Source organism: Tympanuchus pallidicinctus, unplaced genomic scaffold (genome assembly GCF_026119805.1).
Source record: "Tympanuchus pallidicinctus isolate F22 unplaced genomic scaffold, pur_lepc_1.0 scaffold7, whole genome shotgun sequence".
Lineage (NCBI taxonomy): Eukaryota > Metazoa > Chordata > Aves > Galliformes > Phasianidae > Tympanuchus > Tympanuchus pallidicinctus.
The window spans coordinates 26,737,804-26,761,294 of record NW_026294791.1 but is presented as its reverse complement, the minus strand read 5'-3'; the positions used below and the strand labels follow the sequence as shown (position 1 = coordinate 26,761,294).

General features: G+C 42.4%; 3 protein-coding genes across 4 annotated transcripts in view; 1 reads left to right on the top strand and 2 right to left on the bottom strand.

Annotated features, from left to right (window-relative positions):
• EDEM3 (ER degradation enhancing alpha-mannosidase like protein 3) overlaps positions 1 to 18,721 on the top strand; it is a 29,098-nt gene extending 10,377 nt beyond the window's left edge. Inside the window, exons 7-20 of the mRNA XM_052665669.1 lie at positions 674 to 808; positions 2,005 to 2,110; positions 2,683 to 2,780; positions 3,830 to 3,955; positions 4,494 to 4,577; positions 5,678 to 5,761; positions 6,282 to 6,406; positions 7,420 to 7,585; positions 10,297 to 10,451; positions 11,219 to 11,372; positions 11,958 to 12,152; positions 12,898 to 13,063; positions 13,453 to 13,638; positions 15,139 to 18,721. Of these exons, the coding sequence (XP_052521629.1) occupies positions 674 to 808; positions 2,005 to 2,110; positions 2,683 to 2,780; positions 3,830 to 3,955; positions 4,494 to 4,577; positions 5,678 to 5,761; positions 6,282 to 6,406; positions 7,420 to 7,585; positions 10,297 to 10,451; positions 11,219 to 11,372; positions 11,958 to 12,152; positions 12,898 to 13,063; positions 13,453 to 13,638; positions 15,139 to 15,545 (2,187 nt within the window). The 3' untranslated portion in view covers positions 15,546 to 18,721. The remainder of the gene's footprint in view (positions 1 to 673; positions 809 to 2,004; positions 2,111 to 2,682; positions 2,781 to 3,829; positions 3,956 to 4,493; positions 4,578 to 5,677; positions 5,762 to 6,281; positions 6,407 to 7,419; positions 7,586 to 10,296; positions 10,452 to 11,218; positions 11,373 to 11,957; positions 12,153 to 12,897; positions 13,064 to 13,452; positions 13,639 to 15,138) is intronic.
• LOC128072182 (uncharacterized) overlaps positions 1 to 23,491 on the bottom strand; it is a 406,177-nt gene that overhangs the window by 254,684 nt on the left and 128,002 nt on the right. The window lies entirely within an intron of this gene.
• Positions 22,444 to 23,491, bottom strand: part of CUNH1orf21 (chromosome unknown C1orf21 homolog) — an 88,013-nt gene continuing 86,965 nt past the window's right edge. For both annotated transcript variants that reach the window (XM_052665715.1, XM_052665714.1), the window contains one exon: positions 22,444 to 23,201. In XM_052665715.1, the coding sequence (XP_052521675.1) occupies positions 23,163 to 23,201 (39 nt within the window). In that variant the 3' untranslated portion in view covers positions 22,444 to 23,162. The remainder of the gene's footprint in view (positions 23,202 to 23,491) is intronic.

Sequence of the window (23,491 nt, the reverse complement as noted above, 5' to 3'; positions counted from 1 at the left end):
AACCTGTGAGCACGTGAACATAGAATGGTTCAACTTCATACTCAGCATCTGATCTTTAAGAGAGGGCAGATGTAACTGGGAAGCTGTAAATAAAAACATTCACTTAACAAAATATCTGTCATATTCAAACAAAGCATGGTACGTATTCTTTGAATGACAGATTCAGGTTCAGTGAATCAACGTTTTTCTACTTGGAAAGGTCTGTTGCAAAAAGTTTGGTGTTTCTCAACATTCTGGTGTGCTGGCCCTCTCTTGAACATGCCTGGTACAAAAGTAGGTCCATCTGCTGATACCCCCTGCAGCCAGGAGTACTGAGATATTTGCAGAGCTTAATTCCAGGAGCACTTCTGATGGTCTGAGTTTGGGTTTTCAGGTAAATAAATTGCTAGGGCTTGACTGTCAGAATGGTATTCTTTAATCAAATGGCCAGTGAACCACACCACAGATCTTTGGGTATTTTTGTCTTTGTTCTGGATGATTTTGTGTGTGTTTGAGGTGGCAGTACATGGTAAAGCAAAGCAAAATTGAAGGTGGGGGTTATGGTCTTCTCTTTTTTGTCTTGGAAAATGTGTGGATCTAGTTGCTCTACAGATGGGAGTGTGAATTATCTCTACACGGGTGTAAAGTCTTGCAGCTAGTAAAAATAAAGGTAAAAATCTCTGCTTTTCTTTAGGTTAATTTAAAGTTTGGTGTAAGACATCCAGAAGCACGAACAGGAACAGAGACTGATACCTGCACAGCTTGTGCAGGTACTTTGATCCTGGAGTTTGCAGCTTTAAGTCGATTCACAGGAACATCTATATTTGAGGTTTGCTTGTTTTGATCTCTTGGTTTTGGGGGGATTAGGAATTCATTTGTTAAATTTCTGTAATTTGGAATGGGTGCATATCCTAAGGGCTCTGCGGAAAAGGTCTTCGTGCATTCAGGTTTGGGGCTTTTTTCTAAGTGTTCATTTGACTTTCTTGAAAGCTTACAGGAAGTGAGTTTGTTTGAAAGTAATTATAATAATGCAGTATTAAACAACAAACAACTTGAAGACTCTAGCAAGAGGATGTTATTTACCTAGTTTTAAGATAGAGGGGTCAGGCAAGCAACAGGAAAAGTGACCCTTTTCTTGAGAGCCCGTGAGATATTAGTATCTGAAAATGCAACTCAAAAAGGGAAAATTAAGCACTCTTATGATATTTTTGCCATGTATCCTGCTAGCAATCAGCATTCTGCAGGCATTTGTGCACTGCCCTTCTTTGAACTGTCTCTTGGAACCTGTCTAGATAATATGCTCACTTGTTTTAAATGTTTGCCATTTTGTTGAGATTTACTGTTTGGTAGTTAGTAAACACCTCTTGCTGAGGTTAAATTATAGTCTCTTGAGAGATTCGGTGAGTCCAGGAATACTAAGCAGTCACTGCAGATGATAATGAGGTTTTTAGTATGGTAAGAAAACTCTCTTCTGAAATTTCAGGTTAGGCTTTGTCTTAACAATATTTTTTCTGTTTTCCTTGTCACAAAGCAGGAAAGATTAAAATAGTAAAACAGTAATACGTACCTTTTAATGAAGAGCATTGCCATCTGTATTATGGTTTTGTGCTGTATTAGAGTGTATTTGTAGAAGTGCCTCCATAAGAACAGCCCCAGTGAAGTTGTACAACACCTAACGGGGGGTTTGATGTCCGCAGAAAGCTAAATGATATTTTTTAAGGTTATGGGTGGTGGTTTTTTTTTTATTCTAAAGAAGGCAGGCTCTTTTAAATCCAGATCTGTGATCTTTCAGTATGGGCCTGGTGTAACTACTTACATCTGATGTGGACTGAGCATGCTGCTACTTAAGCATATGCAGTATTGTACTGAGTTTTACAGTTTACATGAAATATCTTAATAGTTCACAGCATCTTAATTTCAGTAGACAGTAACAGTCTACTGTTAGTAGACAGTACTGTCTACTGTACCAACAGTCATAATCTATTTTCTTCTGTAATTTCCTTTAACAATGTTCTGCTGTTGCAGGAATACGCACGGAAAGCTCTTGACTTCATTTGGGAAAAGAGGCAGCGCAGCAGCAATTTGGTGGGTGTTACAATTAATATTCACACAGGAGACTGGGTCCGCAAAGGTGAGTGCTATTCTGAGTCCAGGCTTGGTGAGAGCAGGTGGCTTGGGGCAAGGAAAAAATGTTGACAACTTTTTCCCCCATATGAATAACTTTCTGTAGACTGTTTTAAAATGTTAATGGGATGGGCACTTGGAGCAAGATACACCTGCTAAACTGAGGCCTGACTTTCCTCTGAAATCATACTTTGGTTGAGAAACTAGTTTCCTTTGTTTCAGGGGTGTTCTGATTCACTTTAGTGCTGACATAGGAGTGCCTTGAGATGTACTTTCAGAGATCCTGCTATAAACAAAATACAGATAGGACTGTGGTTTTACATGGCAGTCAGTAGAAATCTTTTCATGAGAGGAAAGTGCGGCCAGCTTAAATGCATGTCTGTGTTATTATGTGTATTGGTATTGCAGAGTCTTTAGTGTAGGCATACAGCATCGTATGTCTGCATCCATCCACCCCTAAATTCTAGTTACAGCTTTTCCTTTTACTGAAAGCGTCTTTAAAATCAAAATGAAGTTATGTGAATATGCTCTTGTAGCTACTTAAAGTCAAACCAAGTTTTCATTTTTTACTGCTTCCAGATAGTGGAGTTGGAGCGGGAATAGATTCATATTATGAATATTTATTAAAAGCCTACGTCCTGTTGGGAGATGACAGTTTCCTGGAAAGATTTAACACGGTAAGTTAACACCTTGCTCTGGGTTGTTCCTCCTGTTCTGGCTAATTTAAGACTGTTGTCAGTCATCTGTATTGTAAGTCATCTGTTAGCCTGTGATCTTTAGCAGAATTTCAGTGACTTCTGATGTCTGCAGTGCCAGCTCTTTTTAATGAGTTTGTGCTAATCTGGGTTGATATGTCCCCTCAGCAGCTACTGTAACCCCAGCTAATGAGGGTAGAGATCTTCTGGACAGTTTTCCAGTGCAGGAGAATCTGTATTTCAAGAATGTCGTGGCTGGTATAATACTGAAAAGATTTCTTTAAAGCAGTGAAAAGGCTTTGTGTTACAAATCATGCTACAACTTCTTTCTGTTCTGGAGAAAAAATCCGAAAATCAAAACCCAAATCTTTCATTGTGTTGCAGATCTTAAGGACCAGCACACATTTAAGTGTATTTACTTAGATTCCCAAGTTTGTAAGGTTATTCAGTAACTCCATCAGCATCATTCTTTCATAAGAATATTCCTTCTTTTGAAAATAGCAATATTCAATAAAAGCACTTTTTTATCTTAAAATCATAGAACCATTCAGGTTGGAAAAGACCTCTAAGACCATTTAGTCCAGCCGTCCACCTGCCATCTGCCTCTACGCCGTGGCCTTCAGTACCACATCTGCCCTTTTCTTAAACACTTCCAGGGATGGTGACCCCACCACCTCCCTGAGCAGCCTGTGCCAGTGCCTCACTGCTCTTTCTGAGAACAAGTTATTCCTTATATCCAGCTCTAATTGTGATAGCTACTTGCTTATGACTGGCTGCTGAGTATCCCTTTCTGCATATGATGTTACTTGGAAAATGTGACTTAAATTGCACCTGTAGTACTGTGGAGCATTGCAATACCTGCTACCTGTTTCGCCTGTGAAACTTGAAGCTAATAGGCATTGCCAAATAATGCCCAGTAATGATTGGGAGTGTTGTACTTGCCCTTCCATTGACACAATGCCATAGGCTTGTTTATATAAATCTGTTTTTTAAAGATAATATAAGCTTGTTGTTTTCCTGTTATTTGTCAGCACTATGATGCCATAATGAAGTACATTAGCCAACCACCTCTCCTTCTTGATGTTCATATTCATAAGCCAATGCTAAATGCTAGGACCTGGATGGACTCTTTGCTGGCTTTCTTCCCAGGACTGCAGGTAATGTTTAAAAACCCATGTACGAATTGATTTTAATAAGAAAGGAACAATTAAATAGGCTGGATATGCAATGAACAAGTCAAGCTTTGTCATTTGGTTTTCAAAAACACTGAATTGAGATTCCTGTGCTCAGTTTCTATGCTATGGTGCAAATTGATGTGCATCAGGAAAAGCACGTCCATATGATTCTCATCCTTCACTCCTGAAGACACTTGAATTAAATTGCCTTTTTAGTAGTCTAGAGACAAACTTCCTAGTTTGTTTGCTAGCTACACCTTTAAGACAAACTGAATCACATTTCCACAGCAATTGTCTGAAAGTGGTAAAGATCCTTTTTCTGTGCAGGCAGTCTTCATGAGCTCAGTGATGTGCTTAAAAACTTCTTAAGGATAATCAATGCCTTAGAATGAAAGAGGGTAAAGTTTACAGTGTGTATCTGCTGCAAATGTAGAAACTGGTGTGCAGTGTGAGCGTGCCTAACTTCAAATATTGCTTGTATGTGTGGTAAGTTCATGTACATTTTGTTACTGAATTTTAGGTATTGAAGGGTGATATTAGACCTGCTATTGAAACTCACGAGATGCTGTACCAAGTTATAAAGAAGCATAACTTTCTTCCTGAGGTAAGGTGATTGGGATTTGATCATATAAATTAATTCTTCATTTGAACAGTGTCAGCTACCCATTTGGAACAGCAGTAGGTTTCGTGTCTTTAAAATCAGAGGCTCGCTTCCACAACATTCTTATGCAATTTACAGTTCTAATGACAGCTGCTTTGAAGATGAAATATTGTCATTTAGCTAGGCTGTAATTAACATGGTAGTAATGATTAATAATTGCTGAGATTTTGCATTTCAGCCTTTCAAAATTGACTTTGTCTCATTTCAATTTGCATAGTTTATATAAACACGTGTGGTTGTAGCTGCTTGGTAACATAATGGCATTAATGCTAAAGATGTTTTTTCAGTGCTCTGTACTTACAAAGGAGATTTTGGAAGATCTCTTACTGGTGTTTAAGCCAATATGCCATACCCTGTAGCAAAGGCATTGTTTAAACCCTAGTATGAAGTAGTAATTAATTTAATCTGTCACAGAAACGACAGTGGATATTAAGAATGAATGCATAGAATGGGGAACTTTCAGATAACTGCCTTCTGGTCTCTGGCATTTCTTATGTTAGAAACAATTGCTTACAGTCTGTCAGTCTGAAATGACACTTTAATGTAGTGGAAGTGTCAGGTGGTAGGTGTATCTGCAGATATGGTATTTGTCAGCTCTGCTTGGTCTCTGGAACAGCCCTGCATCAGGCTGCTCTGCCTGGATTGCAGCAGTGTGCTTTTGCAGCTGCAGGAGATTGGAGGCTGCGTGCTCCTTCCTGGGACTTGAGCACAAACTCAGCTGGCTCCTGTTGCCTCCTGACAGCCCTACAGGGCTGTACTCTCAAGAGGCTGGATGGTGTCAGGATTCCAGTGCTGGCACAGCTTAATCTGATTTGTGCTAAATGTGCTACAGCGCTGTGTCAGGTTTTGACCTGAAATGTACTAAATGAATGGAGGTTCCTGTGGTGTCCAGAAGTTGATATTGGGCCTTTGGTCCTCCACTGATGTGCTGTAGTTGTTGTAGTACTGTTATTGTGGATTTCAGAAGAAACTGATGTGTGGTTTTATTCTTGAATTTATTTCTGACCATTTATTTTTGGGGTTTTTTTGCGGGTTTTCCTCAGGCTTTCACAACAGACTTCAGAGTTCACTGGGCTCAGCATCCTTTAAGGCCTGAATTTGCTGAGAGCACTTACTTCCTGTATAAGGTAAAGTCACTTTCATTCTTCTGACTTTTGGTTGCACCGAGGGTTTTGTTGGTGCTTTGTTTCAGTTACAGAGCGAGCAGCCTGTCTCCAGGCTATTCTGTAAGACTTCCAGATGGAAGCATTATTGGTATCAAAAATTGTTCTAGAAATGTTGTTTTATATGCCTAGAATTAAAAAAGACACTGCATCAAAAGACCATACTTTTAAAGTTATTTAGTGTTTCTTGAGCTCTCTCGGGGATCTTCTAGAGACTTGAGTACAAAAACTAATTTGTAATTTACAGAGCTGCAACTAAGGTCTTGGACTTCTGGAAGCATTTTCATATGCTTGTGTGCATATCTGCAAAAAATGACAACATATTTGAGGTCCCCTTTTCTGACTTTTGAGTACTGTTGAGAAATTAGGCCTTACTGGTGTGCAGTAAGCTATGGAAATAATATTACTGCTAGTAAAATAAAAACTGCTAATTGTGTGATAAGTCTGAGCACACCTGTTTATTTGTTTTCTGTTGTTTTCATAGGCTACGGGGGATCCTTACTATCTAGAAGTAGGAAAAACACTCATTGAAAACCTGAACAAGTATGCAAGAGTGCCTTGTGGGTTTGCTGCAATGAAGGACGTTCGTACGGGAAGCCATGAAGACAGGTGAAAACATCTGTTTATTTGAAAATCTAGTTATCTTTCTGATGAAATGGAATTAATTAATTTCTGAAAGCAGGCAAATCACTCATTGAGGTCCCTTCCAACCCAAGCCATAACACAGAATCTCAGGGGTGGAAGGTATGACAAGAGATCAAGTCCAACCCCACAGCAGCTAAAGGAGTTCCCTACAGTAGGTCAGACAGGTAGGCATCCAGATGGGTCTCAAATACCTCCATAGGAGACTCCACAACCTCTCTGGGCAGTGTGTTCCAGTGCTCCATCACCCTGACTGTAAAGTTCTTGCTCATGTTAGTTCAAAACTGTCTTTGTTCAAGTTTTAGTCCGTTGCTTCTCGTTCTATCAATAAACACCACTGAGAAGAGCCTGACCTCATCTTTTTGCCTCCCATGCCCCCTTAGGTATTTATCAGCACTGATCAGATTCCTTCTCAGTCTTTTCCCCAGGCTGAACAGACCCAGGTTGCTCAGCCTTTCTTGATACAGGAGGTGCCCCAGGCCCTTCATCATCTTTATGGCTGGACTCTTGCTGGACTCCTTCTAGGAGATCCATGTCTGTTTTGAACTGGGGAGCTCTGAACAGTTCTGTGATTGATAACCAAGTCTGAAATTATCAATTTTTATCAAAATCTGTAAACTATTTCAGTAGTTTTGTAGGTTCAGATATGTGAGAATATAGTTTAATAGCATTTCATTTCAAGCACGCTTTCATTAGGCTTGGGTAATAGATTGCTTCATTTCAAATAAAATATACTTCAAAAATAGAAATTTGTAAAAGAGACTTATTTGTTTTTACTGTAATGCCACCTTCTACTGAGCATTCATTGATTCAGCACATTGAACAGTTTCCTTTGAAGTGAAAGGAATTCAGATGGATTAAAGTTCCATAACAATAGTCATGAAGCCTTCAGGGATGGAGCAAAATGAGTATTTTTTTTTAACTGACAGATTAGAGCAATGCATATCTTCTAAAAGGGCCTTTTTTTTTTTTTTCTCTAGAATGGACTCTTTCTTTCTGGCTGAGATGTTTAAATATCTTTACCTGCTGTTTGCTGATAAGGAAGACATGATATTTGATATAGAAGATTATATATTCACTACAGAAGCTCATCTATTACCACTCTGGCTTTCCACCACAAACCAAACCATCTCTAAAAAGAATACAGTAAGTAACAACTCACATTTCCATCAGTTCTAGTGGTACTTTGGAGCAGTTCCCTTTTTTTTGAGAGAGAGAGGAAATGAAATAGAAATAGTAATTTGTACTACACTGTGACACTCTGTTCAATGTGAACTGTTTCATTATATGAGCAGTGACAGGCACATGTGCATGAAATATATTCCCATAATCAGATTCTGCACCATGGAGTCTTGAGAAGAAAGTTGTGGAATATTAGCAGTATTTCAAAGGAATTGGTCCCTCTCTGGCTGTGTAAATTCTAAAATAATTCAATATAATCTTTTTTTCTTTGTATCTATTTTCTTTTAATTTTCTGAAATTTTAGCAGTGTTGCTAAGTTTTTATTACACAGGCTGCACATTTTCAAAGTTCTTTTTTCTGTATCTGCTGCAAATTTAGTTTGACAAGATGCAGTTGCAGCTTCTGAGTTGTTAAATTATTCCAGTCCATCTGATATACCTCTATTATCTACCTTTAAGAACATAAATGGATTTATAAATCAACTCTGCTTTCCAAAATGCTCTCTGGCATTCAAATTGTGCCATGAGGAATCATAGAAAGTCTTCTGTCTGATTCTTGTGTCCAGTAAGGTGGCATAATTAATCTTACAGGATTAAAATACGACTGGTAAGCAATGAGAGAGAGAGGAAATGAGTAGGAGGGTGTGTAGGATTTTGGGGGTATGAATTCCTTTATTTTAGTGAATACTGTTTTATGGTATTTGAAGTGAAAACTTTTTGAATGACTTGCTTATAGCATCCAGTGTTGGTAATACATTTCATGAGTCATGGAGTGGATTTATTGTTTTTTAATGCTGGAGATCCTACTCTCTTTGATATTCTCTTTGAAGTGTTATGTATGTGAACATTTATCATCTCTTATCTTTGAGTTTTGGAAAGGGGGGGTGAAGGAATTTTAGTTGGATTTAAAAGGGACCCTGTATGTTACTGAACTCTTTCAGCACCTGTAATATAACTTCATTTTTTCCCTTTTTTTTATTTTTTGTTGACTGTATGATCAGCATTTTTCAAACCATGCACGGAATTCTTTGAAGGGTCTGAAAGACAATTTTACACAGCTTTCATCCCCAGCATGAGAAGGTGATTATTTCTGAGATGCTCAGCATTCCCACAGAGCGTGCTCTGTGAAGTGCTGGCTTAACTTCTGAAGTGGTTTGAGAACAGGAAACGTTCAGTAAAAGGACAAAGAAGAGAATAGAGCGACTTATCCTAATGCAGTTCACTTAAGTTTTAAGTCTAAGCTACAAATATGACATAAAAGTAAGATAATGCAGAAAATGGCCTTGACCACTTGCATGAAACACACTCTTGTGGAAGAGGATCGGGCCTGGGAATACCTCAGCAGATGTGTTCCTATGTCCCTGGGCTCCAATGGGGTGCACAAGTGCTGAGGGAGCTGGAATAACGATCCTGCAGAATGGCTGAGAGGCTGTGGAGGTGTTTTGCTTTATTATGGAATTTATCTCATGAGGTAAAAAAGGAAAAAATGAATGTGTAAATTTATTTTTAATGTAAACATAGTGCTACGAATTCGAAGTGCCTGTGAGATAATTGGTGGTAGCAACCCCAATATCCTGTCTGTGGGGTTTTCTTCCTCATAAACAGGAAAGGTCATATCCTAGTGAGCTGGAACTTGCAGAGTGTTACAGGCCTTCTTTCTTTAGAGATGCCTACTGTTGATCACAGTTAGAGGATGGCTACTTTAAAGTATTTATTCTGGTAACCTAAGAGCCTTTTAGTTCTTGTTTTTGAGGAAACCTCTAAATATTTGGTTTTAATTAAATATGTTGTAAATAGGATTGTTGTTTTTTTTTTTTTTTTAAAGTAAGTAAATACTGCCTTTAATTTTAAGCAGAAAAGTTAACTTCTCCAGTTACCCAATGCAAAACTAAGAGAAGACTAAACGTGTCTCTGGATCTTCCACTTCAGATGATTCATGTGATTTCAAATTATGAAACAGTAACTTATGCAAATGTTAAGTCCTGATCTGATATCAGCTCTGAAAATAGAGATTAATCCTTGCCCCTTCACAGGCCTGCAAGCCTCTATTACTCCTGAGGTGGAGAGCATTTTGTTCACATCAAGGTTTTCAAGAAGACTCGTTTTCTTTCTGTATAAACCTGCTTAAGCTTCATGAAACATGAGTATTATTTTATGAATGAAGTCATTCTCCTGCAGTTTTATTTAGAACATCTTTTTACTCAAGGGAGAGGTGAGACTGCCTTAGTAATATGAATCAAGAATTACTGAAGACTGCATCTGGTTCAGACAGAATCGGGCAGCACCAAATGAAGTGGTCATTGCTTTGTCTAGTCGGTCAGCACCGAGAGCAGGAACACAGCTGTCATGAGCAGGCTTTAGGAGTCCTGTTTGCTGCTTGCTCATAAACTGGTTTCTGCCAAAAACAAATCCTAGGAACTGGATGCAGGACTGGCAAATTAGAAATTAGAGCTGATGTGCTTATCCCCCAAAGGATGTGGGTCGCTGGTAACTTTTTCACTGCATGAAGAAGCATGGAAAAATTACGTATTCCTTTTTGTGGTAACAGGGTGGTTATTGCATTCGGCTGCTGTATCCCGAGTACACAGATGACTCAAGGATGGGTCTGTTTGTTGATCATCTTCTCATAAAAATGTAACCTGCTTTTTAATTGGTGATCTGCGTCTTCTGTTTCAGACTACAGAATACACAGAGCTGGATGACAGCAACTTTGACTGGACCTGTCCGAACACTCAGATCCTCTTCCCAAATGACCCAATGTTTGCTCAGAGCATTCGTGAACCTTTGAAAAATGTGGTGGATAAGAGCTGTCCTAGGAGTATTTCAAGAGGGTAAGATGAATGTCTTCTGTCTTTTGTTAATATAGCAGTTATAGACTAGAGCAGCATCTATTAGGCACGGGAGGAAAAACTTGAAGTGTATTGGAGCTTGCTGTGCTCAAGTTTGCATTCCTTCTGGCTATGGGAAAAACTAATTCTGGTTTTTCTGACTTCTTCAACAATGCTTTGTTCATTTCCATCAGGAATTGGTGAATCTGTCAAAGCAAAAGGAGCTTTGTGAGCCATATGCTCCAAGTAGGAATTGTAGCCCAGGTATTACCAGAGCCAGGAAATGCATCTCTATGATTTGTAAAGGAATTTCTGTAGTCTCTTGAGTACTTTTTTCCATAACAAGAAAATAGTGCTGCCATACATCATTACGCATATTGTGAGGGGTTTAGGGCAGTCTGTTAAAGTTGAGAAACCCTATTGTTATGAGCACCTCTTTGATATTTATACTTAATAAGTAGAACTGTGTAACAGGAAAACTGTTTTTAATCAGTTTTACAGTTAGGCAGACTATTTAAGAATGAGAGGCAGCATATGGTAGGTTCTTACTGTCAACATTGCATGTTCTTTTTTGCAGCAGAAAATCATCAAGGATATAAGCAGCTTTGAAAAAAGGCTGAGAAGTTGCTGTCTGTTGAAATTTGTACTTTACTTTATTCCAGAGAACTCTAATGGTGCAGTGGTAGGCGTAACTTGGGCAGGTTTTGTGAGAGCTATGGTTAAAGAATGATCTGATTTTTAATGCTTTTTTAAAAATTTCTTTTTATCAGAGAAGAGAGCTTGGGAAGTGGACCAAAACCACCCCTGAGAGCCAGAGACTTCATGGCCAGTAATCCTGAGCATTTGGAGATACTGAAGAAGATGGGAGTCAGTTTGATTCATCTTAAAGATGGAAGAGTGCAATTAGTGCAGCATGCAGTGCAAGTAAGACCCAACAGTACCTCTTCTGAAAACTTCTGGTAAAATCATGCTGGCTGTGTTGTTTAAGACTTAGAGGCTCAAGAGAGACGGACTGACTGAAAAGAGGGCACGTGAGGTGGATGTGCAGCTGTATTTAGCAAGTTTATGGCTGTTAAAGTCTTGCCTCAGTAGCACTTAATCTTCTATTAAATTAGGTGGAGGCTCTTCATGTCAAATTAACATAGCTAATTGCAATTTACCTAAAGCATGAGGTTTTCAGAGTGAGAAATTTCTTTTTGTTTGAGACCTGCCTGCTAATACATTTTTAGTCTGCATTATGGTGAAGATGCTGAGAAGTTCAATTGGGGAATGAGTGCCAGGAGCCTGCACTCTGTACCTTAAAGTCTGCATAGCACTGAATGTTTGCCAGTAGCATTGTTTTGTTAGGAAAACAATGTAAAAACAGCATTTTTTCTGAACCACTAAAATACCAAAGAATGTCATGTAAATGGTGGTCCAAGCAAAGCTAATTTCAGGGGTTTTTTTGTCCCCCAAACTCGTCGAACACTTATGGAGAAACTTTATTTTTATTTTTTTTTAACAACTTAGGCAGCAAGTTCACTTGATGCTGAAGATGGCTTACGGTTCATGCAGGAAATGATTGAACTCTCCAGTCAGCAGCAGAAAGAGCAGCAGCTGCCTCCTCGTGCTGTTCAGATAGTTTCCCACCCATTTTTCGGTAGGGTGGTCTTGACTGCTGGACCAGCACAATTTGGAATGGATTTATCTAAACACAAATCAGGGGTATGTAAGAATGTATGTGATTGTAGCTTTCTGTTACTTATTGCTTAAGCTGAAATGATTTGGTATTGAAGTTGTGAGTATTTCAGGGTGGCCAACTGGAAGGGAATGAAAGAGGTTAAAATGACAGGATAGTGCAATGACAGAACAGGGTCTTTTAAAATGAGTGGCTTATTGGTCCACTCCAAGTCATCAGCCATGATTTAGGATTTAGTACACATAACATAGTATGACTCTGAAACACATTCATATAATCTGCATTGTGTTTCTCAAGAGGTACTCGATTTTAAGGGCTGATTTTCCTACCATGTCAGCTATGGGTTTGCAGAAGCCCTTTTAGAGTTGAAGTAAGTTGCTGTTACAGGAGCTTCCATAAAAGGCTGTAGGTGGAAAGAAGAAGAAATTGTCAGAGAGGCAACAGTTCCTATTGGAAGCAGTGGGAAAATCCTGTGAGTTCCACTGGGTGTGGTGCTGCCCAGCAGGTGAGTCTCAGACTATTGGTTCACAGCATACAGTTTTTGGAGACAGCAATTCACAGGCACAGACAAAACACGCTGAGATTTAAGAGTTAGGTTTTCACGTGGCCATTCTTTGTTTCTCAGCTCCAGGGGAAGATTGCCTGTGCTGACTGAGGACACTTAATGCATTAGATTAACTGGAGGAAATAAAATGCTTAGGAGTCTTTTGCAAGCTTGAACCTACTTCTCTAATTCTCTTGTTTTGTTTTTGGTTTTGTTTTTCCACGCAGACAAGAGGATTTGTTGCAACCATTAAGCCGTATAATGGATGCTCAGAGATCACTAATCCTGAGGCAGTGAAAGAGAAAATTGCCCTGATGCAAAGAGGCCAGTGTATGTTTGCTGAAAAGGCACGAAACATTCAGAAAGCTGGAGCAATAGGAGGCATCGTTATTGGTAAATAGAGCTTTAATTTATGTGTAAATGTAACCTGTGTTGTACACATTTGAAGATATTGGGAAGCTGACAAGGCTGTTAAACTCACTGGGATGGTGGTACTTCAGCACAGAAACTCTGTTTTCAGGGGATAAAGAAATGTTTTGTTTATGTCTGGTTGTGGATCGTTGGATCTTAAAACAGTGAAGACTGGGGAGAACTTGAAGTACAAAATAAATGGAAAAAATGGTAGGGGGACAGAGTACAAAAACTGGCTTTTTGCAACCAGTTTCCCATTTTCTGCGTGGTGTCCTCCCAGCTGGCTGTGCAGTGTGAAGCTACTCAAAGTCTGTAGCCTGTCTGACTTACAGAGGGGTGTGCTTGCTTTGTGTTTGTGTGTGTCTGGCTAGATGACAACGAGGGAAGCAGCAGTGACACAGCTCCTCTCTTCCAAATGGCCGGTGATGGGAAGAATACAGATGATATCACAATCCCCATGCTCTTCCTCTTCAACAAGGAAGGAAATATTATACTGGATGCAATCAGGGAGTATGAGGCTGTGGAGGTGCTCCTTTCTGACAAAGCAAAAGATAGAGGTAAGATTAAAGGCTTCCTTTGATGCAGATTTAGGTTCTGTCTGTGCCGCAGCACAATGTGAGATGTACAGTAGATATTTCTGTTGCTACCCAGAGGTGTAAATGTGTTCTTTGGTAACGTCAGTTTTCTGTCTGACCTTACTGTTAGTTTTATCATATGAAAGCCATTATCAGAAATGTGTTGTCGTGCCTCCCTCCCTGGCCTTGCCCCCTGAGTTAACGTTCACATCCAGAAATGCTGTTCATAAGTTAAGTGTCAGTTTGAATAATGAGACAATGCAGTCCTCCAGATTCCTTTTGAACCCTTTTTGTCATGATCTGCTTTGAAGTAGTATCAGAAATAGTGCAAGTGTTTCCAGTGCCCTACATTGTAAGTGCCTCTCGCTTATCAAGCTCCCCAGTGACATTCTTGGTACCCAGAAAGAAAAAGACAGCTATTACAATTATTTTGCCTGTCTAGCCACTTGTCAGAGGTTATCATGAGAAATAAGGCTGCTGACCTCAGATGTTTTGCGATTTGTCTGCAAGTAGTACTAGAAAATTACAAGCTAATACATTTCAAATTGAAATGTTTGCATATGGCAGAAATTTCTAGGCTTTCCAGCTGAAAGCCTTCCTGGTAGCACTGCTCTATTGATGCAGGTAAGCTAGAAGCAGCATTAACTTTCTGCACGTTTGTAGAGGAGATGCTTTGAAAGCTACAGTATTGTTTTTTGATAGCTTCTGCAAATTCCTCTTGTTCATAACTATGTTCAAGCTAATATAACAAAATACTAAATGCAAAAGATAGTTCTGCATTTGAGAGTTTGTAATACATATGTGCTTCTTTCCCCTTCCTTGTGCTTTCATTTGGAATCCCAGCAACAATCTTTAAAGGTAAAACGATTCCAAACTACATTATTGATAGCAGTAAGTATCCTGTATTAAAATATGCAGTTAAACTCCCTTGGGGGCTTGCAATATTAGCATCCTGGATACCAGTTGCAAGCATTGAGCTCCAAAGAAATTTGTGTGCTTGAATTCAGGCAGCTGCTGTAAAGTTGCAAACTAAATCAACGCTGGAGACATCAGCGTCAGTTGCTGTGGATGGGGATGTGAGGAGGGAGGCTTTGGCTCTTGCAAGTCAGTTTAGCAAGCCTAAGTGCATCTCCCACTGCCATGGATGTGTGATTCTGGTGGGCTTAGGAGTGCCTGGAGGCCTGGCATTACTGGAGTATTTGCGAAGTCTGAAGGGTGACAGCTAGTGCTTGTCTGGGAATTGTGATTCAAGTTTGAGGCTCTAAAACCAGCCTCACTAGATTGCTTGTCCTCTGTCGTGATTAAATGTTTTCTATCCCCTCCCTCTGTAGTGTATGTTCCTTAATAGTTTTCCTATCAACAGAGAGTTTGCGCTTCCTTGAGGAATAAGGTCAAAGGAAGTAACTTGGCTTTTGAATTACACAGTAGAATGCTGCCTTCCTATATTTTTCAAAATATGTTTTCTTTCTCTCCCTTTCAAAGACTTGGAAATGGAGAATATGGACCAGAAATCATCTGAAAATGATTCACACAAACAAAATTCAGAAGAAGCTTCTTCAGCATCTCAGGATGTTGGTGCAGTCGGTGAGGAGCCTGAAGAAGGAGAAAGCTCTGACGTTTCTGACCCTGATTCCTTATCTCCTGCTCAGGCAGACAGTGACAGCATTTCCACTTCAGATCAGGATTCCTCCATCCCTGGACCTGGTGAGGCTGATGCTTCAGAGCCAGCATGCACACAAGGGGATGAGCAGCCTCAGGAACAGCAGAGTGAGACAGAGCCAGACTCCAAAGTTAACTGGGACAATAGAGTACAACCTATGGAATCCATATTAGCAGACTGGAATGAAGATATAGAAGCATTTGAAATGATGGAGAAGGATGAACTATGACTTGTAGTAATAACTTATTTGCTAGTAAACGAATGGAGAACTCTTTGGGTAGAAGTGAGGCCTGATAACTGAGAACTAGAAAACATATTCAGTATTGTGATGAGCAACCAGGTTTCACCTGGAAATTATCATAGAAATCCAGCACGCGCTCTTTGTTTTAATTTTTCCTGTTTAAAAATGGGAATGTGCAATTGAAGCACTCGTGTGGCCCCACTGCGCGGTGCTGTGTCCCAGGAGGTTTGCTCAGGGAGAGAGCCTGACTTCTGCCTGCCAGGTGCCCAGAGGTGATGGTGCCTCGGCCTCTGGGAGGCACAAGTTGAGCATGTGGGGCTGCCAGCACCATTCAGCAGCCACCAGCGGGAGCAGCTGGAGGCAGCAGGGTGGCTGCTGCCCTGCTGGGAACGGAGCTGTGCCTGGTTTCCCTGACCCCCCCCTGCTCTGAAGGCCTTCCTTGCTAGCAGCAGGTGAAGTGATGTCTCCAGTTGCTGCATCTGTAAGACACAGGTAGAAGCAGTTTGGTTCTGTTCTGACGCATTGCACCCAGACACCGTGGTGTTGCTCATTGCTCCTTCCATCTGCTGCGTGAAGAATGACTGAGATGGCCCGTGAGCTTTCTCTCTTGCTAAATTCAGCTGGTGAGGCTGCACAAACCAAAGGCAGTGTGCTTTGTAAGCAGGTGCTGTCAGGGAACGAGGATAGCCTGCTTCCTTTGGGGCTGCCAGGTTAAGGTTGGTGGTGTGCTATGAAAGTTACATGTGAGGTGAAGGTAAAGAGATTGGGGCAAACGGTGAGCCCTGCAGGTTGGAAAACCCAACCTACCTGAGGCACAGTTTCACCTGGCGGTATTCCCTGAATGCACACCAAGCAGAATTAGATTTGCAGTAACAAAAATCTTCCTCTTTTTCCCCAAGTTTTACTTCTAACAGCAGCTTCTGTAGCATGATGCTTCGGGCAGTGAGGCCGGTGCAGCAGTGCAGTGCAGCAATGGGGGCTGTCGGGCCCACAGCCCGGACTGCAGCAATGGGAGCAGCGAGAATGGCTGCTGTGCTGCTCTGGGCTTTGGGAGCGTGTCCCAGCTGAGCGATGGTTGTTATCCCCCTTACCGCAATGGAAGCGGGGTTATTGAGACAGCCGAGATGTCCTGTGTCCAAAGAAACTGCCAACAGGTCATTCAGTTGATTTGTATAAACTGCTTTTAGAGAGTCGTGGCTCAAGGAATTGTTTTATATGAGAAAATAAATGAACACTGCCTGTACGCTGCGCCAGACTAGAAATGAAGGTTTCTATTGGTCCCTATGATATTTTAAAGAAAAAAAAAAAAGTCCCAGTCTGAAGTGCACCTTTCTTTTAGCTGGTGAAATTATGCGTGCTGAATATGCAACTGTTATTAGTACAGCCATACTGTATTTATTTGTGTATACTTCTGTACAGTATGAATGGAAATCCCAGGCAAATGCTGTATACATGTGTATGTGACGACACTGCTTTCAGGAGCTGCGAGTGCCCAGGCACCTTTTGGGAGCATGGCAGTCAGAACCATGTACGTAAATTGAATGATAACATTAAACCATTGGAGGAGGAGGTGATTTGGAGGAGGAAAGAAAGAGGTAGCAGAAGAGTGAATAAGCATCCTTTTAAAATAAATCAGCTTTCCGCTGTAGTTATTCCTTTGCACAAATAGCTGTGTGGAGGTTTGAGCTGAGTGCTTGCAGCAGCCGAGGTTTTTCAGCTGGGGGATTTTGTATTGATGTGGGTATTTTTTTGTTGTTGTTGAGACGTGGGTTTCTTCATGGAAGGGGTCGGACCATAGGAGCCATAAGTGCCCTTTGTTAGTGGAGCTGTGAGCCCAGCAGCAGGCTGGGTGTCATCCCACGGGTCTCTGCCTGCCTGTGCCACGGCAGAGTGCTGCTGTTCTCAGTGCTCTCTAGCATGGACTGCACCTTCATGCTGGGTAGTTCTTTTGGGGGAAGCAGGGTTATATTTTCTAGGTATAGAGGTCCTCTGATCATGGTGTTAATTAAGTCTGTCAATGTTGCAATGCAAGCTTACGGCGGTGTGTCTTTGTTAACCTGCAGAAAGTTTAGGTGTAATAGCAAAATTTTCCTAAAAGCTGAGCTTCCCTTGGCACCACAGGCTTGCCTCTGGCTGCTCATCCGCACCCGTGGCCAAAGCAGCAAACAGCCGTTTCCCTGGACATGGTGCAGGGTGTGGGTGTGCCTGGCGGTGGCCGTCTGCAGGTGCCCATCACCTCCTTCCTCCAGGGCTGTGTTTTTGTTCTGCTCTGCTTGGAGGTGACCACGAGAGCTGCAGGGGAGAGGTGTACAGACCTGGTCAGTGGAAGCGACCTCTTGAGAAAGCAGGAAGGGTGGGGGGGGCAGTTCAATTCAGGTTGTTTTCATTTGGTGTTTCCTTGAGAGGAGGTGGCATTAGTTGACCTTCTCGTATCATGTTGAAAGTAGTTCGGTTTTCTGTCACTCTCATCTTAAAAAGCAAAAAGAATGTATTAATTATTTTTGTAAATCATCTTTCGGAGAGGAGAGTAAGTGTTCTTTCTGGGTTGTCTGCTCCACGTGGAGCACTGCTCATCCATTGTTCATCAGCAGCTGCCCTTCGTTTTGGGTATTGCACATTGGTTTGTATAGCGTTGAACACTGAATTCAGGAATCCTGGCTGGAGCCACGCTTACTCCGTGCCATGTAATTCAGATCAGCCAATTTGATATTAGAGGAATTTTCAATTGTTTACACGTGTTGTTTCTCAAAGAGTTTAAAGCCAGAGCCCAGCTTTTTCTCCTCCTCTTGAAGGCATTGCTCATGGAAAAGCATTTGGTGAGAAGTTAGAAACGGGCCGTGGTGTGCAGAGCCGTCACTCAGAACATAGAGAAACATTCTGTGAATGAAATATTGTATGTTCAGATTTTATAGGATTTTTTTTCTTTTTAGCCAGCCCGATTTACAGCCGTATATTTTCTTATGGAAGATGTCTACTAACAGGTGCTGTAACACTTCTGTTGGGTTTTGCTGTCTGGTGGTAAGCATATACAATATTTCTAAGGGCAACGATGTACTGTGATGTAAAAGGTTGGGCTAAAATGTATATAATCTGTGTACATAATTGTGTACTTGATTATAACTGCTGATTGTAAAGATTTAATAAAATGTAAATATTCTGGTCAAGCTGTTCTGGACTGTTGGCTTCACCTCGTGAGTGCCAAACACAGCGCCAGGTACATGGAGCTGTTATTCCTTGTAACTCCTCATGCTCCAGTTTAAGAAACTGGGCAATCGGGGCTTCTGCTTTTGCTAAGGGATAAAAGGAGGGAGAGCTGTAGGAAATGGGAAAGAGGCACTTCTGACAGGCGATGGCTTCCGTGGCTGTTTATGTAACACAGCACGTGGCTCCCGTGTTTATTTCAGGCCCTGACACGGGTGAGCTGATTGCCAGCCAGCGGCTCTGCTAAATGATGTCAATCTGCACCGTGCTGGCATTACAGCATCATAAAAAATTACAGAGCTGCTATTTCAGGCAGCAGCTCTCTCCGAGTCAGTGCATAAATGCATCTCCATATGACTCACTCGGGGGATTATTAATAGACACGAAATCAGAATGCCAAAACCCAAGAATATCACGTTGCTCCCACACCTCTTTCTAGTTTCTTGCAGCCATCACCCTTGAGAACTTTTTCCCTCAAATTGCTTTTTTAATGGATGTATGCATGAGAAAGATGGGACTGGGGCAGCTCTATGGCAGTGCCCAGCAGCAGTGGGAGCCCAGAGTAGGGAACCTCTGATAGGAAACACTCCTGAAAGCATCTTTCCAATGCCATGTCAGTAGGAACCCACTGAGCTGCACCCAGCAAAGCACTCACCCTGTGGGGCTGTAGGGCACTGGGCCTCTGTGAATCCCTAGGGCCAGCAGCTATTTAGAATCACAGAATGGCCTGGGTTGGAAAGGACCACAATGATCATCTGGTTTCAATCCCCTGCTATGTGCAGGGTCAACAACCACCAGACCAGGCTGCCCAGAGCCACATCCAGTCTGGAAACCTGTCCTTGTCACACAGATGGGTGCTCATGGCCCCAGCATCCCATGCAGGCACTGGTTGGGATCTGCCTGGCCCAGGTGAGAATGTATACTGCAAAATGGTCCTGAAGTACCCAGTCTCTTTTGTGCCATCTTTTGTGCACCCCCAGGCCTGCAGAAGCTGAGCACCCGCATCAGCACAGGGCCAAGCCCTCAAATTGTTGGATCCCTGATGGCTGGACTAGATGCCATCGGTGGTCTTTCCAACCTTAATGATTCTGACTCCTGGCTCCAGCAGGCCCCCAGCAACACATATGTACACATCCATATATATCTGATGGGCATGCATGGAGCCAGTGGGCTTCACTCCCACCTGGTGAGCCTTTGCCCTCATTCCACTTTCACACAAATGGCATTGGTAGTCAGGTAATGAAGCAGCTGCTTTGCTGAGCTTTCTGAAGCACGGCCCTGCGACCTGGCTCCTCAGCTGGGGCTGTTTGTGTGTCAGTCTGCACATCTGCCTGTGCATCCAAGCAGGGATGGAGATGTGGGAACAGTCTTAGGTGGAATTGGGCTGGAAAGCAGGGATTTAGGAAAGCTCTCTGTTGCTCTGGGAGAGATGTGTGCTCAAACGCGGATCTCACCCTCTTCATGCCTGAAATCTGGCACTGTGCTCCACTGCACGCAGTCACCTCACTGTGGGGTTCACCCTGCTGTGCTCCCAGGAGGAATCGCACGGCAGTGCTGTGCTGGGACACAGCTGGGCATGGAGGCATGGAGGTGAGGGCTGGTGCTGCTGTCCCAGGGCAGGCCTTTCCCTTGCACTGAAGATACCTGCTCACGTGCAATGGGAAGGAGATTGTGAAATTCCTTCATGTTTTGTCCAAGATCCAGCACTGTAACCGGGAGATATCAGTTGGTACATCAGCCTCCTGAAGGGAGACTTGGCCTGGAATCATTTTCTAGCTATTTCTTTCATAAGAAATCTTGAAAAACCCCTTTACCACCAAGTGCAGCATGTCAGATGTGAGCAGTTCTCCTCTGTCCACCCTCTTTTCTAATCTGCTGAATATATTTGAGATATGGCTCTAAGAAGAGATGCATTTCAAGCTACAGCTTATGTTAATAATCAGCTTATATTATTACAGATCCTTAGTGGCCACACATTTAGACAAAATTCGCTATGACTTCTGCTGAAGACATAAACCAGGTTAAAGAGCACCATTCAGCTGAGCATCCCTGCGGGTCTGCCTGCAACACGAGCAAGTTCCCAGAAGCCCTAAGGACCAGCCAGGCTCCTTATAATACATTGCCAGGGCTGGGCTTTTCTTTCCCATATGCTCATGGGTTCAATAGCAAGTTCCCACCTGAGCAAGGCCCTGTCCCAGCCAGGTCTCAGTGCTGCTGCCACGCAGAGCTGATGGAAGGGCCATGGCCGAAGGCTTGCTGCCTTGATGCCAACAGGGGACCCCTCCACCACCCCAAGTGCCAACACTCAGCTCTGCCCATGGGAAAGGGAGCAAAGCAGAGCCTACCGAGGCTCAGCCAGTCCCACCAGCAGCCTGCTGCAGTCCTGGGCACATCACCGCCAATGGCTTCCCCACAAACCTTCCCCCAGGGGCTCGGGCTGCCCAGGTGATGCTGCAGTACTGAAAGACCATGGAACACCTGCAACACAACATCCGTATGTGAAATCTATAAGTGAGATGTTCAGTGCTTAGAAAATGAACCGTGTTTATCAAGGACCCAGCTCAACCCAGCCTGCACAACCCACAAAAGCTTTGTGAAGCACTTCTGGTGGGATCAACCCCAGAGCTCTTTATTAATTAAAATGTTTAAATAATTCAAATATGCAATCTCTTGAATCTCCTTTGCATGCTTACCTGCTCAAGAGCTGCTATGAATTATGCAAAAAAAATATACGTGAGGGTACAGTCCTCCCCTGTCATCTGAAGACTCAAATGGCTCTGCAGCACTGAAAGACCCCAAGAGCCCTACCCAGCATGACTGCATGGGGGAAAGGAGCCAAAACTCATCTCCAGGGAGAACGGGATGCTCAGAAAGAGCTGTGCTGCCAAAGCTGCTGCCAAAATGGCTGCAAAACAGAGCGAGGATTCAAGAACTGGCCAGCAGTTCTTGGCCATCAACGGGCCACCAATGTGAAGGGTAAAACCCACTGGGGAGGACCCTCTTTGCTGAGCTTTTACATGGAAAGCTATTGGTGGAATGCAGTGCTGTGACGGAATTCCAATGTGCTTTAGAGATCTCTGGAAATTAGAAGAGAGGGGCTTTCAGCCGACAGCCTTCAGGAGGATCTGTTTTGCAGAAGGCCCTGTGACCCAGGCCAGAGAAATGGTCACTTTTAAAGGGTTTGGGCTGAGCGCCCCACTGTGTCAGAACTCGAGGCTGTTGTGCAGCCTTGCAGCAGATCCCACAGGAGCAGCCCTACAGCTGGGAACCATGGCATCACGAACCCCACGTCCTGCAGCTCACTGAGAAAGCTGCTCTTCGGGACGCACTGCAGAACTGGCGCTGTCAAAGTGGGAAGGGTAAATACTGGTACAGGTAACAATCACCTTTGAAGGAATACATACAAAAGTTGTCTTTTTTCCTCTTTTTTAAGAGTTGTTTGTTGTTTTTTGTAAAATCATGACAGTATTTGTTAAAAACTTCACATCTGCTTTTGAGAAGACAGCATCCCCTGTGTATCATCTGGAAAAATAAACTCTACAGGAGATGCAACAGATGCACCCCGTTGGCACAGCACTGCTTTCACAGATGAGATCCACTGCCATAAATGCCCAGGGCTGGTTTTGCCTTCCCAGCCCCCGGGCTCTCGGAACGTGAACATTACACGAATGGGAAAAGACAAGGATACATAAAAACAGTAAAATGTTTATTTTCTTAGAAAAAAAGAGATTCAAAATGATTGTGATCACACTCCCATTCGTGCTCAGCAAAGCCAATACTGCAAGCTTAGTCCTTGATTAAGATACCTATTAAATGAAACTCTTTTCCTCTTAAAATACAAATTCCTGCTCTTGCATCACTTTCCAGCATTTCAGTGATAACATGCTTTTAATGGATAATAGTTTCTCAGCTTCTTCTCAGCAGAGAAACAAGGCCTGCCATGGCAAAACATCCCATCTCCAAAGCTTGAAATCACCAGCATGAATAAGCACTCCGGCCGCACGCGGACTGACAGACAGCGTAAGGGTGTTTCTCAGATGCTTGAATGTTCACTTATGGAAGCTGTGTAACACTACCTCACCTGATAGAAAACAGGCCAGAGGCCTTAATAAAATCAACACCGTCTTTCGGATTAACTTTAAGGATCTGCTGCGCATCTGGACACAGAGAAGGTGAAAAGTTGCAACAAGTTTTAACTAGCAGCAACAAAAATAGTTCCTTATGAGTCCTTAGCAATATTCCTCATCTGTTCATTAAGAAACACTGTAACTGAATGGAGCATATAATGTGGAAATGATCTTCTTTTATGTAGTGCTGTTTGCTCTAGAAGACTTCCAAAAGGTCTCAACTGGGTTGTAATCTATTTACACAGTAGTATTCCTGGTTTGATTGGCAGAATTGGCACTATGTGACATCCTCCTCCTCTGAACAATAATCACGACCCTGCAAGGAAAAAAGCCAGACAGGTTAATGACTTGCTGAGATAGAAAGCCACAAACGACACTTACAGACCATATATTTCAGGTCTGTAAACATTCAGAGCCGGGCAGAAAGCTGAAAAACAGGGAGTGATGTCAGCACGACTCCAACAGCCATTTCTGGAGGACCTGCATGGCACCAGGACAGGAAGCCGCTCCCTTTCTGCCCCTGCAAATCCTGTGCTTTTCATTCCCCATTCTGAATCCCAGGGGAGTCCAAACCACTGATTTACAAAGCTTCTCTGAGTAATGACA